The following is a 14302-nucleotide window of genomic DNA, read 5'->3' on the forward strand; positions in this document are numbered from 1 at the left end:
ACGTTTCTAGAGGCTGTGCAGATGAAGGCATTAATTTTATAGTGTTTATCCATAATTATAAACATAAACACGCTTTTATCGTGCTGATGCTCAGTTCCTTGAGCGCAGCGGTCTGCGATTGCATGTGCTACAGCCCAAAATGAGATTAAATAAATATGAATTTTTCAAAAAAGTAATCAGGTAATATGCACATAAACAACTTCTCAAGGCATACTGTCACTGTACAAACTTCTTTGAAGTTCTTTGAAGTGTATTTCCTTGCTTTAAAGCAAATGACCTCACAAATGCGCCTGTACCAGCCTTTATGAAGCCAGCAAGTTGTCTCTGAAACATCTCTCTGATGTAGCCTTCTTTGCACAAAAAACTGTCTGGGTTAATTGGAAACGTATACTAAAATTGAAATCGTATAAAAAGACTCCAGAACGTAAGCTATCCCTTAAAGTAGTGGTAACCACTTCTACCGTCCTGTAGGTTTTTATTTCAACCCTAATTATGCACACCTGGCTCTAATTAATTATCAGTTCAGCAAGATCTCTAGCTGTTGAACGAGGTGTGTTTTGCTAGGGTTGTAAAGAAAACCTACAGGAGGGTAGATCTCCAAGAACAAGGTTGGTTTCCTCTGCCTTGATGCATGACAATCCCCAAACCCACTTGCTGATATTTTTGTCTTTAAAGCAGGGTTTCTTGCTGGCATGACAACTGCTGAAATTTGCTTTCCACTGATTTGCTTCTGCCTATGTATTTATAGAAATATGAGGATTATGTAAATGGGAATCCACTGGTGGTCTGTAGCAAACCTGTAAAGGTGCTATACAGTAGATCTTCCTCCTCAGAATGACACAAGGAAGGACGACTCAATGCCACCTGTGGCTCATGACAAAATGCTGTCACAACTGGGCCTGTTCACTCCAGGCATGGAGACATCATCAGCTGCTTTTAAGCAGCAGTTCTGACTGTCTAAAGATGACAGCACCCATCCATCAAGGTTGTTTTCTTTTAATTCTATGAATAGTAATCATTGAAAAGAACATAGCATACCTCAGTGTCAGAGATAGATAGCCTACCTCTGAGTAGGAGGTGAAGCCTACCTCAGAGTTTGAGACAGATGGCGTACCTTAGATAGCCTACCTTAGAGTTGGAGCTTTTACACGACCTAAAAATTGAATCAAAGACCTGTTATTTCAAATCCAGTTGAAATATGGTGTGTTTAAATTTATGATATGATAATATTGTTTTAGGCAGTGCCAGTAGCACTATCAGTTCAATTTTGATTTGCGTGCAGTGCACTCTGGTCCACGGTAATGTACTCTGTCGAAACTAGTGGTTGTAACACAGGACAGCCACTAGGGGTCACTTTTTCACCACTGTTTATCTTTGAATTTGCTGTGAAAGTCCTCCTCGCCTTCCACAGCTCTCAGTGGCTTTATATAAATGTATACCTGCCGGTCCATTACCCACAGCATTTGCAGGATTTTTTGTTTACAATAAAAATGCAATTTTGTGAAATTGCCTAAAATTGCACCATTAATTCTTTATTGGAAAAAGGTAGAGTGGTATGGAAAAAGAGAGAAAATGCACAGGAAGCTGAATGCATAGCGAAAATGTATTCCAGAAACTGATTTCTGTTCAGTTAAATGCAGGGTTGTCCTTTAACTAATGCTACATTTTAATGAACTGCACAATATTTCGTTTAATGAACTACGAAATTTTATTTTTTTTGGAAATTTGCCGAATAGTAGTTGTCTTTCTGGACAACAGAGATGCTTTAAACTAATGCATTTCCGCATGGACTCATCTTACTTGAGTGTGTTGGTCTGGACTTTACTTACTGCAGAAGTTAGTTTGCGTTGCTGTTGAATAATTGCCATAGGGGATTTGACTTTGGATGAGAGGGACTGGGTTCTTTGACTGAAGCCCTGTCGCAGTTCAGGAGCCACGCGCGCGGGGCAGTTTCGGTTTGTCAGGTCCCGCCGGGGATGTTCGGTGACCCGTGGCTTCAAAGCACGTCGCCGGGCAGATGTCCCAGGACGGGAGGTTTCGTTTCGGTCAGTTGAAATGAGGCCCCGCGTCTCCGGGAGGGAGACTGGAACGCTGGAGTGACACGCCGCGCAGCCTCGGCTGACCTCTGCGGAGCGAACGCTCCAGCCCGGGGCTTAATGCGCCGTCACCGGCGTGGAAGAGCCGGCGAGACAGGAACTCGCTCGCTTTGCTTCGTGACCCGGATATGAATCCAGACAGGGGTCAAACAGCACTCCAGACCGCAGTTCCATCGAGGGGAAAAAACATATTTAAAGCCATAGAAATGGGTGTAGTTGACAACAATAATCGTTGCAGTTATAATAGCTGTGATTTAAGTGTGTGGTAATACAAGGCCCTGAATAGTGATTTTATTCTGTTAAATCTCATAGGTATCGAAGATTTATCATTTATTTTGCGTTTTATTTTTCCCATATTTAAATTCTGTCGAATGTGTCGTTTCTAATGGAAAATAAAATTCTGCAATGGTGTTGCTTTCCTTCTCTGGCTGTTTGCTGTGAGTGGCTGATTATTAACGATAACGCCTGAGCCTTTTCTCAGCGCAAGTGCATTTCCACCCCTGGCCAGGCTTTAAAGTCAGCTTAACCTTTTGTGTGTGTGTGTGTGTGTGTGTGTGTGTGTGTAGGGGGTGTGGGAGTGGGGGGGGGGCTCTGTTCTTTAATTTGATAGCTTCCCGACGCTATGCCGGTGCCTTTCCCTTCAAAAACAATGCGCCTGATTGCTATCGTCCGCCTTCTCTCGAAGGCCGCCTCTCCCCCCCCCGCCCCCCCCGCTCGCGGTCCTCATCCCTCCCTTTCTCTTAATTGGTTTCTATTCCGGGGCCCGGGGCCGGCTGTGAGGCGGGGACCCCCGCTGGCCGCCGCGCCTCCGCGCGGACGGGGGAGATGGGCGGCGGTTGGCTAGCGCTCCGCGCGGTGACGGCGGCTCGTATCTTTCAGGGATCTGGGTCAGAGGGAGCGAGCGGAGGCGGAGGATCAGATAAGGGCCCTGAACCAGGGCCTCCTCCTGAGGCAGCAGCTAATCGCGGAAGGAGTTAGCATTTGGCGGGAAAAGCAGGTAAACTCGCCCGTCAGACTCTCTCTCTCTCTATACTAATTTCCCCCTCTTCCTCCATATCTCTCTCTCTCTCCCTCCACCTTTCTGTCGCTTCTCCTCCTCCCTCTTTCTCTCACTCTCTCCATCTCTCTATCCCCCCACTCTCTGTCTCTCCCTCCCTCTCCCTCTCTTTCATAGCTTGCTCTTGCCCCTCTAATGAACGGCTCTTTGAAAACAAGTTAGTGTCTCATTTGTGCCATGTTTCCCCCTCTTTCTCTCTCTCTTCCCCTCTCCAGCTCTGCCCCTCTCTCTTCCTCTCTCTCCCTCTCCATCTCTCCCTCTCCCTCGTAGCTTGCTAACTCTCTAATGAACGGCTCTTTGAAAACAAGTTAGTGTCTCATTTGTGCCATGTTTCCCCCTCTTTCTCTCTCTCTTCCCCTCTCCATCTCCGCCCCACTCTGTTCCTCTCTCTCCCTCTCCCCCTCTCCATCTCTCCCTCTCCCTCGTAGTTTTCTACCTCTCTAATGAACGGCTCTTTTTGAAATGAGTTAGTGTCTCATTTGTGCCATGTTTTCTTCTCTTTCTCTCTCCTGCTCCCCCATCCCCCCCTCTCCCTCTCACCCCTCCTCTCTCTCTCTCTCTCCCTTTCTTTCTCTCTCTCTCTCTCTCTCTCTCTCTCTCTCTCTATCCACTGCCTCCTCCCTGCATCTTCAGTTGATTTTTTTTAGCGCTATTTTCAGGAAGACACTTTTAGACTGCAGAGAGCAGCGTTGGAGGGTACTGGATCATACCAGTTTGCATGTGGCCCTGGCAGCGTATCAACACCCCCCCCCCTCCCCCCCCCCGCTCCCCCAAACACACACACGCTGAAGCTCTAAAGTCAGGGCCCCCTCGAGGCCTGCACACACTGGCCCTGCGCCCCGCCCTCCTGCGCGGTTTAACCGCGGTTTATCTCCCCGTCCAATGCTTCAATTAACGTCACAGCCAAAACCGTCCTCGCCGTTTTTTTCAAAAAGCACGGTCAATCGACGGTTCATCGAGCACGTTATTTACTTGTGTAATTGATATGTTGTGTAATTGAAATGGGCAGAGTTCCAGAGCTAACCGAACAGCCGATTTTTCCTTTTGCGTAATTCATTGGCAGATGAACAGAAACTGGCACACAATATTACGAATGTCAACAACAGGAAGACGAATCGAGATACGAAAACGTTAGCGTGTGTAGCAGCGGGTGATGTGATGGCGGTATCATACAGACCCTGAGACTCACTTTAAGGGGTGCGTACTGAGTGTATGTACGTATGCGCTCTACATATTCATGAACACGGCCATGTCGGTTGAGTGCTACGTTAAAGTGAAGGAGGAATGACAGGAGCGTGTCGCACTGTAGCCTAAAAACCTCACGGGGGCAACGTTTGAAAAGTGAGGAGGGGAACTAAAGGAACATGCAAAAAAATATATATATATTAATAATCAAGTCACATGATTTCCACCCGGCACTCAACCGACTCGAGTTCCATGCGCTCGAAGGCTCGCATTCGTATTTTTACTTCGTGCCTTTGGTTTCCGCGGGAACGTGAGTGAATGACAGATTGGGGGCTGAGATTAAATTCAAACTTTGACCCACCTGCTGTTCACAGCCCACAGACCGGGCCCGGCTCTCGCTCGCTCGCGAGCCTCCGCCTCTCTCTCTCTCTCTCTCTCTCTCTCTCTCATCGGGGAACGGGTGAACCTCCGCCGCTGCTTCTGGAAAGTTCTCAGCCGGGCTGGGGTCAAAGCTCACATTCATTCTGGGCTTCAGTGGCAGGCCAGGGCAGTGTGGCGGCCGGTTTCACTTCACAGTGCACATTTAGGAGCTGTGCTGGGGGAGTGAAGGTCTAGCAGACGGAGGAAAGGGAAAATTATTTATCTTTGGCCCGCGTTTGAGGGGCGTGCCTTTCTCCCCCCTCCCCCCCCCTTCCCACATATTAGCGCTGCGTGACGAACGCAAAATGGAGCCAATGAATCACCCCGGCTGCTAAATGCGCTGCGGATGATCTGGGGGTGTATCAGGCAGCGCGCCCCAGAAAGGTGGTCATGCTGAGCCGACCCAAGTTTACCAAATCCATCATTACATTACGGAGGACATGTTCCGCCAGGAATAAGGAACATGAATGCACACACACATACGCAAACGCTCATACTCACCCACAAACATACATACACACACACACACACACACACCCCACGACCACTACACACACACTGCCATCACACACTCAACCACACCACTCACGCACACACACTCACACACACACACATACACAATCGCACACACACACCCACACATACACATACATGCACACATGGATAGACACACGCACATACATGCACCCACACATACACACACACACACACACACACAAAACATACTTGTTATTAATTCTATCATTGGTGGCAGACTATTTACCGGGAAACATATATTAGTCTGCGTTTCTTTAAGCAATTGTCAACTACAACAGCACAGCTTGACACGCACGTCCTGCATTGCGTTCAGATACGTGGCCTTTGGCTTTGACCTTTCCCTCCCCGTTTCGTAGTGCTGGCGCTCTCACTGTCAGCAGTCCGACACAGCAGACCCTGGGCTTTAGAGCTGAGGGCATCGTGTCTGCGGCCGCTAAGCAAACCTCAGAGGCTGCTGGGTGTCACCGGAGGGAGAGCCGTGTTTGGGGTTCACTTCCTTAGCCGCCGGCGCGGCGTTCAGCCGTTACTCAGCTCGGTGTGGTCCTGTGTATTCGGTCTGCACCGTGTGAAGGTACATTAAGCTAATTTGCTTAGCCGCAGACTTGGCCGCTAACCAGAGCCATTCAGGCTCACTGCAGACTTGCATTAGCACTTTAACAATGTAGCGTCTGCACTGCCTGTTCTTTCGTACTGCAAATTTATCTGGTTAGGAGCTTCTGTTAAATGAATTTAGGGTACAGGGGGAACACCCATCCATTACTTTGACACTGGATGTTCTGGAAAATACGCCCAGCGCACAAACATCTCCTTCACATCGTCTGTCTGTGTTTACTTTCTTTACTCTGGAATCTCAGACTCCGGGGTCTGGCCTCTGAGGCTATCCATACTGTAACTTAATTTCACGTCAGTAAGTGGTGGTCATGTAACTACAGCAACTTTCAAATTGCCTTTCATTTGTGGTGCTCCTGTAGCATAATTGAAGCAGGTTTTCCTTTGCCGTGTGTTTAATAATTTCGTAATGATTGATTTCATTTATATAATGCTTTTCATAATCTCAGAACACTTTGCAGTAAAGGGGGGAAACTCACCTCAGCTACCACCAGTGTGTCGTACCTACAGCCATTTGGCTATACCTGTTACTTTGTGCTGCATTCGCTGTACAGGACAAATTCACCATTCGTGTCCGCCATTTTGTTTTTCAGAGCCAGCTTAGAGATTTGCAGAGAGTCTACGAGCAGCTTCGCTCCAAGCTGGAGGCCCACAGGAAGAGGAAGCGGAAAGCAGAGGGCCTGATGGGTCTTCTGAAACCACCGGGTGACGGTGAGCATGTTCCATTGGCCTCCTGTGTGACTGAGGAGACAGTCTAACACTTCCTGTTTGCCCCATCAAGCTGAGAAGACCAAATGTGTAAATAGGCAACCAACACAGGCAGAGGGGAGATGGAATACATATTTAAAAAAATACACTTCTGTGAAATGTGTTTATTGTTTTTTAAGAACACTGTATATTTACAGTGTATTTTGTTGTGTTTCCGGAAGGCTGTAGGTAGCAGTAATACACAGGTCAAGGGGTGGGTGGGTTTCTATTGGGGGTCCGTACAGTATGTTCTGCAGGCTGAAGGAAACTCGCCTGCCGTCGTTAAAAATGACCTTTTTCACACACAGAGCGCGAGCCTTTGGATGACATTAAAAACGGAGCGCCCCTACATTTGCATAATTAATTATTCGTCCCGGCCTCGGAGAAAATCGGGACCAGGGAAGAAAGTCTTACACACAGAGCGACGCGTAGCGCAGGCGTCATCAAGGCGAGCGATTCGCGCCGCGAGCTCGCCCCTCTCTCGCTCTCAATTAGCGGATAATCAGAACGGCCCTTCCGGAGCGGGACCTGCAGTCCGCCCGACGGTCGGAATAACTCCGCGCGGCACGCGCGTCGGGGCTTAGCGGACGGCCCCCTTCCCGTCACCTTCCCGCGGCGGAGATTGATTTGCTGTCCGCGCCCGGCTTCGCCCTCTGGAAAAACTTTTGATTGCGGAAAGGTCACTCGGCCTTTCCTGCTGGAAGCGCCCTGCCATTCATCATTATTGTGAGCCCGGGCCGACCTTTCCCGAGCCCTTTTAATGACACATTAATGACATGTGAGCGGGGCAGTATTGGCCGCCGTCCTGGGCCCCCAGCCTTTCCATTAAAAGCATCTTTAGGGCGTATCGTATCCATCGATTTTTTCCCCCTCCCGCGATCGGGAGGCGTCGCCGAGGCGAGGCGGCGGCCATTTTGTTATTTTCTCGCCGCCGCCGCCGCCGTTTGATCGGTAATGAGAAGTCGTTTTTTCGCGATGTTATTTATGGACCCGCCGTCCTGATTAGAGCGGTGGAAATCAAAATGGCGGTTAATTGCGGTTCCAGCGAGGGTGCGGTACAAGCCCGTAAACCGCCGCGGAACGCAGCGCATTATGAATTGATTAGCACAAGGCTCGAATCATGAGTCTTATTAATCTGCAAACAGAATAAATCAGGGGCATTTTATGTATCCTGCGTGTGACTTTATTGCCATTGTTTAGTGTTTTAAAGTTGATAAGGGGCCTCATGCATTTTAATCAGATTTTTGCATAATTGAAATGCGGGGCGAAGGAATGTACAGTAAATTTTCCTTCCAGAACTTTTTACCTTGATTGGATATCACGTGTGATCTGGCTAATGCATCGCCCGATTCCCTTTTCCACAGCCCCCCCTGTATTTTCCTGGTGCATGCTGGGTATTAGCATGGTGGGACCTGTCCTTGGTTTTCAGCAGTTCCATCCACTTTCTGTTTTAGATGCGTCAGAGAAACAGGATGATAATGACGCACGGTACCATAGACGTTTGATTTTTGTTTCTTGTACGTTGTGCCCGGTGTAATGACAGAAAAACCGGCAGGCTTGGCTGGTGTAATTGCCAGTGTCTTTGGTATAGCTAAGCTTTCGTTCATGACGACTTCATCTGGGCATTAGGTTTGGGCCGACGAGGCAAGCATTTTTAGCAATGCATCACTCAAGGAGTGGTCATACGCAACACCTGAATGAACTTCATAAGCTGTAACAGAAAGTGGTGTGATTCAGACAATCAGGCATGACAGTTCAGCTTAAAATAAACTTTAAGGTAGGGTATTTATTTCACATTGTCTACAGCGCCACAGCATACGCAAGAACAGGCAATCAGAACTGAGATCATTAAGTAGATGTTCTCTGCGGAAGGCCAGATCTGAGTCCAATTTGTGCTATATATAAACAGCCCCTATGCTTCATAGAACAGAGCTATACCTCACAGCATCGGAATATACTGCAGTGTATTTAAGCAAAAGAAATCTTTTAATTGTGTCTCCTACTTTATACACACACACACACACACACACACACACATTCACATATATATTATTATACGTACATATATATGCATTGACGTATGAAATTATTAATCGCTATGCTATCGTAAGAGGCCACATATTTTTAATCAGTTGCAGTATGTTCTGCAGGAGTGCTTATGTTCATCCACACAGCTGTCGATCTGTGTCCTGCGGTCTCAATCAGAGAGGGTTCTGAGCATCTTTCAACCCCCCCCCCCAAAAAAAACAGTTAACAGCAATTCAGTGACGAGAGCGGGGCAGTTGTTCCAGGCCGGATCGGGAGCGGGAGCGTGGGCGAATAACGCTGACGTCTGCACCCGGCCGGATCAGCGCGAGCGTCGCGATCGCTATCGCCACGGCTTGGGCCGATAGCAGCGAGCGCTAAGCCTGCTGAACAACATTAACAGTCCCGGGTTGGGCTGGCGGGGGGAGCGCAAGCTTAAAGCTTAAACGGGCCGTGATGAAACGGAATGGAGTCCTCTCCTATTATTGCCGTAGTTGATCAAGTCGGCCCCTCGAGTTCCCCCCCCCCCCTCCCCCCCCCCCCCCCGCCGTTATTGAAGGTTTTAAAACGCCCGTGCTCTCCGAGGAAATTAAGTGACAACACCAAATCAAAGGAATATTCCTCTAGGTGGTGTAATAAAACGAAGTACAGTTCCAGATCACTCAGAGGGTAATTGTACATATTTACTTGCGCGGTCGGGGCGGCTCGCTGTATTTCCATGGAAACGTAATAAATCGGCGCTTCCGCTCCGGCTTTCGAAGCAAAACTTCCATGTTTATGGAATGTCGGGACCGTTAACAAAATCAGGATGGATCGCGGTGACGTGGAATCGATGAAGTGCAAATTGACTTTGGATAAATGCGCAATAATTCCTATTTTCACACGCTCACGGGTGAGGTGTACCGTTTAAATATATGCGTAAATGAAGGTGATTGCATATGTCCAAAAACGTGCTGTAATTTCTACATGGTGAAACCAAAATGTATTTAAAAAAAAAAAAAGATTTAATAAAGGCTGAGAATCTCCACTTCAACCGCAGTTGTTTGACTACGAATCTAAAATTGCGGAGTACAGAGCCAAATCAAGATGCCTTAGTCCCAAACATTATGGAGCTATGCTGAATTGATGTCAAGATGTTTGAGCAATCAAACCAAAACTGATTAGTAGAACAAGGAGAATGAGGTCATCATCATGACCACGTAATAACCAGACTAGCTATCATGTATGAGGTGAAGATTTGTAATCTTTTGCTGGAGAGTTCAACTAATGGACCTCTCTGGATGCTATTCCAGGAAACCCAATAAACAGTGAAATATATCACTGTGGGCCTCTGTGTTAGCCCAGGAGATGATCATCAGACGAGGGTGTGTGGAGAAGGTTAATATATACCGAAGAAGGTTAATGTATCAACACGTTCATTTATTTACACTCAGGGAGCATTGCCATTGGTAAAATTTATCTTTCCTGTAATTGGATTGCCATAATTCATTATGCAACATTATGCATTGCTTTGACGTACAAGTTCAGAACTTGCCATATATGTTCCTCATGTTATTCATTACCTTTCTAAGATGTGTTCTGAGACGTAGGCTAGACGGTACAGCAGGAGTATCCCCTGGAAGATGAAGAGGCTCTTGTTAGCGTAAATAAGCGCATAATTGAGTAAACGATGAGGGATTACGTGGTTCTCTTTCCGAGAGCCTTCTCCATGCTTCTTAATGGCTAGGACAGTCCCTGTGGGGTCACCCATGGGAGTTTCCACGGTAACGATGTTTCTTTGATGTTCTCATCCCGACAATAGCCGCCGCTCCTGCCGTTAGCCGTGTGTGTATGTGTCGTATGATCTCTCCCTTACTTTGACCCTGATATCGGAGTTGTTTTCCCACATCGAGGTTTGTCGTATAGCTCGTTATGATTTTTTTTTTTTTAAACGTACGGAGCTGAGGTTCGTACAGAGTTCAGACTGTTCCTAAACAGCTGCCTTGATTTATAAACAAATTTTCGTTTGCGATGCTCTCTGGAGATAAGAGTTCAGGGTTGATAGAAAATCATGACTGAAGAGCAGTGATGACTTTTTTACTAATTTTCAGGTCTCTGCATACCGGGAGAGAAATAGTTTGGAGAAAATTAAATTGGAGAAAGGAAATGAGTGTATTAATTTATAAAAATGTCTTGAATTTATTCATGTGATGACTGTGCCTTGTTTGAAAGGTTGTTTACTTAAGGTGGGGGAGCAGGGTGAAGCAGAATATTATTTTGTTCCATGGATATGGCACAAAATATTAACTGAGATGTTGAGAGGGCGATTTTGAACAGTTTGACAGTTTTAAGATGGTCACCCCCCCTGCGGTTGGTGGGAATGGAGATGTGCGGTGGCAGAGACTTGCATTCTGAAGTGTTCAGGTGCTCAAAGGTGGATCGCTCGTGCAGAAGACATTGCTGAACCCGCGCGACTCTGCTGGCTGAGAACGCTCTCATCTTTGACCTGGCGGTTTTAACCCCTCCATCCAGCAGGGCACGTTTCGGTTAGATTGTACAAGCCCCTCTGCGCGGTGCAGAACTGAGAGAAGACGTGTCAGTAATGGATGACAGACCACACAAACGATCGGGATAAAGGGATGTTAAATAAAGAAGTCAGTACCCAGCTTAAATCACTTCAGTTTCTGAGGGCTTGATAATGAAATAAAAAATCTGAGGAAGGCATATAGAATTTCTGCTCGCAGTGCTCATTCGAAACAGATATGTAATTATCAAGCTTAACAACTCGTAGCTTCAGTACAGTTAATACAATTACGTTTAATGTGTTTCAGACGCTGGTATGCAAATGAGGCTGTAGGACACAGACTATTATATTTCATTTAAACACAGGAAGCAACATGGCTCTCAATTCCCTGCCAGATTGAAAACATCCAGCGTAAGGCAGTTTTCAAGCCTGTGTGGGAAGGTCGTACTGACAATTAGGACTGAAATTTTCACAACATTGTGTAAATATTAATTCATTGTAATGGAGGTTGTAGGTAGGATAGCTACTGCAGAAGTCTATTGGCATTGAGGGGGAAATGGCATTGCTTGAACCTAACTGGCTAGAAGCAAGTATATTACTACTATTCCCTTCCACCACTCTGTTTCTGAATATATTATCTTCTCAGACCAAATACTGTGACCCATTAATCTGCTCGTCTGTTGTGCACCGACATTGCAGTAATGGACAGCGGAAGAACTGAAACGAATCCTGAGATCAGAAGAAATGCTTCTCATGAGTCCCTGTGGAATTGACGCCTGAACCGTTGAGAGTCTACGAACCATTTTAGAACATTTGACAGCTTGGTCAGAGAGACAGAAATGCGTAATGCACTTGGCAGATCTCTGTTTCGAATTTTCTAAGTTTAACCACTGCTGCCCAGTAGACAATGCCATCTACGGTTAAGCTGTAACGTCAGTACAGGCAAATTTCCTCTGCGATAATACAATTTTTTCATTCCGGTCTGCAAAATGTCTGCCCTGAACATTTCAGCAGCGCAGCTTTCTCCTTAACGCGGAAGGCCCGTCAGTAGAAACGAGCTCCATCAGGCAGCTTTTCCAGGTGAAACGTTCCTTTTGCTTTTGCGTGTGAGAGCAGCCGACACCTGACATTTTACAAATGCCGTACTTTGCCGGGCGACGCCGGTGGCGAAGCCCTGTCTCTTCTTCCTGGAACAGAACCGCCCGATTCTTGGCCTGTCAGCGACGGCGGCGGCGGTTTGGAACGTTGATAAAAAGCGAACGTTGATTAGGATGCAAAAGGTTTCATCATCGTTTTGGCCCGGCCCGCAGCGCCGCGTGCTATCTGTCCACCGAACCTGCCGATCTCCCATCGGTTCAGAGTACCGCTGGTAATTATGCAGTGTACGCGCACGGTCCTCTGGCCTGCCGTCTGTTCTCGCAGACCAGACGGGCTGAACGTTGCCATTCGACCTGCCCTTCCCAGTCTCCAATTCTTAAATGGCGGTGACACCACGCCCTCAGTGGAACTCGAGGCGGTTGGCTAGGCTACGTTCCCTGCAAGCGTTGTTTTACTGGATTTGCAAATGATGCCTGGGCTTGCTGCTGTGCGTTTTGCTACTTTGGTTCCTCTACGGCAGCTGTAATTTGAATTTAGGCCAATAGTTGCTTTTGTCAGTTATAGCATAACTGAGTGTTTTGAATGAACTTTGAAGGGCCGTGGGATCAATTTGTGGACAAATATCTTGTACCAGTTGATGGTGCGACTGAATGAATTTTGACTAGTTTACTAGTGGCTTCAGTCTGATGATGGTTTGTGCTTGGATCTCTCCAAATACAGAAGACTCTGTCTTTTGTGTTTGGATTTATAATAAAGAAAAAAAAATCCACAAACACAAGAAAATGAGTAGCCTACTGGCCTAGTCACGCGGCTAGCAGATATTACACCGCAGCGGCGGCTGTCATTTTAATAAAGCGAGTATTGCTTCACTGTTTATCTTTCTGTTTGTTTTTCTTTATCTGATATGGCTTCTCGGCATGGCCGCTGGTTTATGAAGCAGCCTCTCCGCGGTTTGATTTCTTTAGCTGGAGCCGCGCAGTCTCCTGTGATCTCTGTGCTCTTGTCTTGCGGAGGGCTCTGTGGAAGCCTACCAGCAGTCCTGTTTGTGGGGGGGGGGGGGGGGATGGCGGATGTGTCCGTTATCGGCCCGGTCGCTGGATTCGTCCTTCCTTCATTTCCTGACGGCGGCGGTGGAGGCGCATCGCCGCGGACGGAGCGAATGATATCTCCCAGAATCCCGCGCTGCGTTCCGCCGTTTCCTGGAGCCGTGCGTAGAAGGGGGGGGGGGCGAGGGGGGGCATCGGATTACAGCCGTCGACGAAGAAAGGAGTGTTTATGCCGCTGAAATGTCACAACAGCGCACGAGAGGGCGGCGGCACTTCCGTCTCCGTTAGGAGTGACGGGGGAGTGCAGGCACCGGCTAAATGTACCGTCAGCTTCGCGAATAGAGGGGTGAATCTTAAGATAAGCCGTCCCAGAAATTGCCATAATTAGCTAAGTCGTGTACGGAAAGGTAATTAGCGCAGATGTGCGATTAGCATCATGTAGGATGCAGCTCCCCCCCCCCCCCCCCCCATTCAAGGCAATCATTTTCTTCTCTACATTTTTAGCGCCGCTACTGCTGATAAAGGCTGTTAAATAATCGGCTTGTTATCTAGGTAAATGCGGTAGCCTACTTTAAAAAAAAAACTTTTTATTTTTTTTTAACGATTCACGAAAATAAAGCGGCGAGGTGAAAATTAGCGGCTAAACGCGGGGAGAAAAATCGTTTATGAACTTTCTGGAGATAATGTTCCCTTTCAGGGCGATGAACGCGAGGTTTTTTTTGGGAGGTTTTTCATATCGCGGGGCATAGTGCTGCGTGATGAATACTCCGAAACCTGCTTAAAATAGCTGCTTCCTGCCGCTGCACAAAGTGCCTTGATTGCATTTTGATTCTACCGTGTTTTTTTTTTTTTTTTTCCCCATTGAACAAAATGTTCTCTGTGCGTCTTAATAGTCCCTTTCCTTGGCCTCCAGTCGGTGCATGAACCTTGTTTTTCATAGCTGAAAATCTGTTTCTTTTCAGGGCATGAGATGTTAAGT

At 47.3% G+C, this 14302-nt stretch overlaps 1 protein-coding gene across 2 annotated transcripts in view; it reads left to right on the top strand.

The window, feature by feature from the left end:
- Nucleotides 1-14302, top strand: part of LOC135259935 (glucosidase 2 subunit beta-like) — a 114945-nt gene that overhangs the window by 4184 nt on the left and 96459 nt on the right. For both annotated transcript variants that reach the window (XM_064344891.1, XM_064344892.1), the window contains 2 exons: nucleotides 2976-3093; nucleotides 6498-6615. In XM_064344891.1, the coding sequence (XP_064200961.1) occupies nucleotides 2976-3093; nucleotides 6498-6615 (236 nt within the window). The remainder of the gene's footprint in view (nucleotides 1-2975; nucleotides 3094-6497; nucleotides 6616-14302) is intronic.

This window comes from Anguilla rostrata, chromosome 7 (genome assembly GCF_018555375.3).
Source record: "Anguilla rostrata isolate EN2019 chromosome 7, ASM1855537v3, whole genome shotgun sequence".
NCBI lineage: Eukaryota > Metazoa > Chordata > Actinopteri > Anguilliformes > Anguillidae > Anguilla > Anguilla rostrata.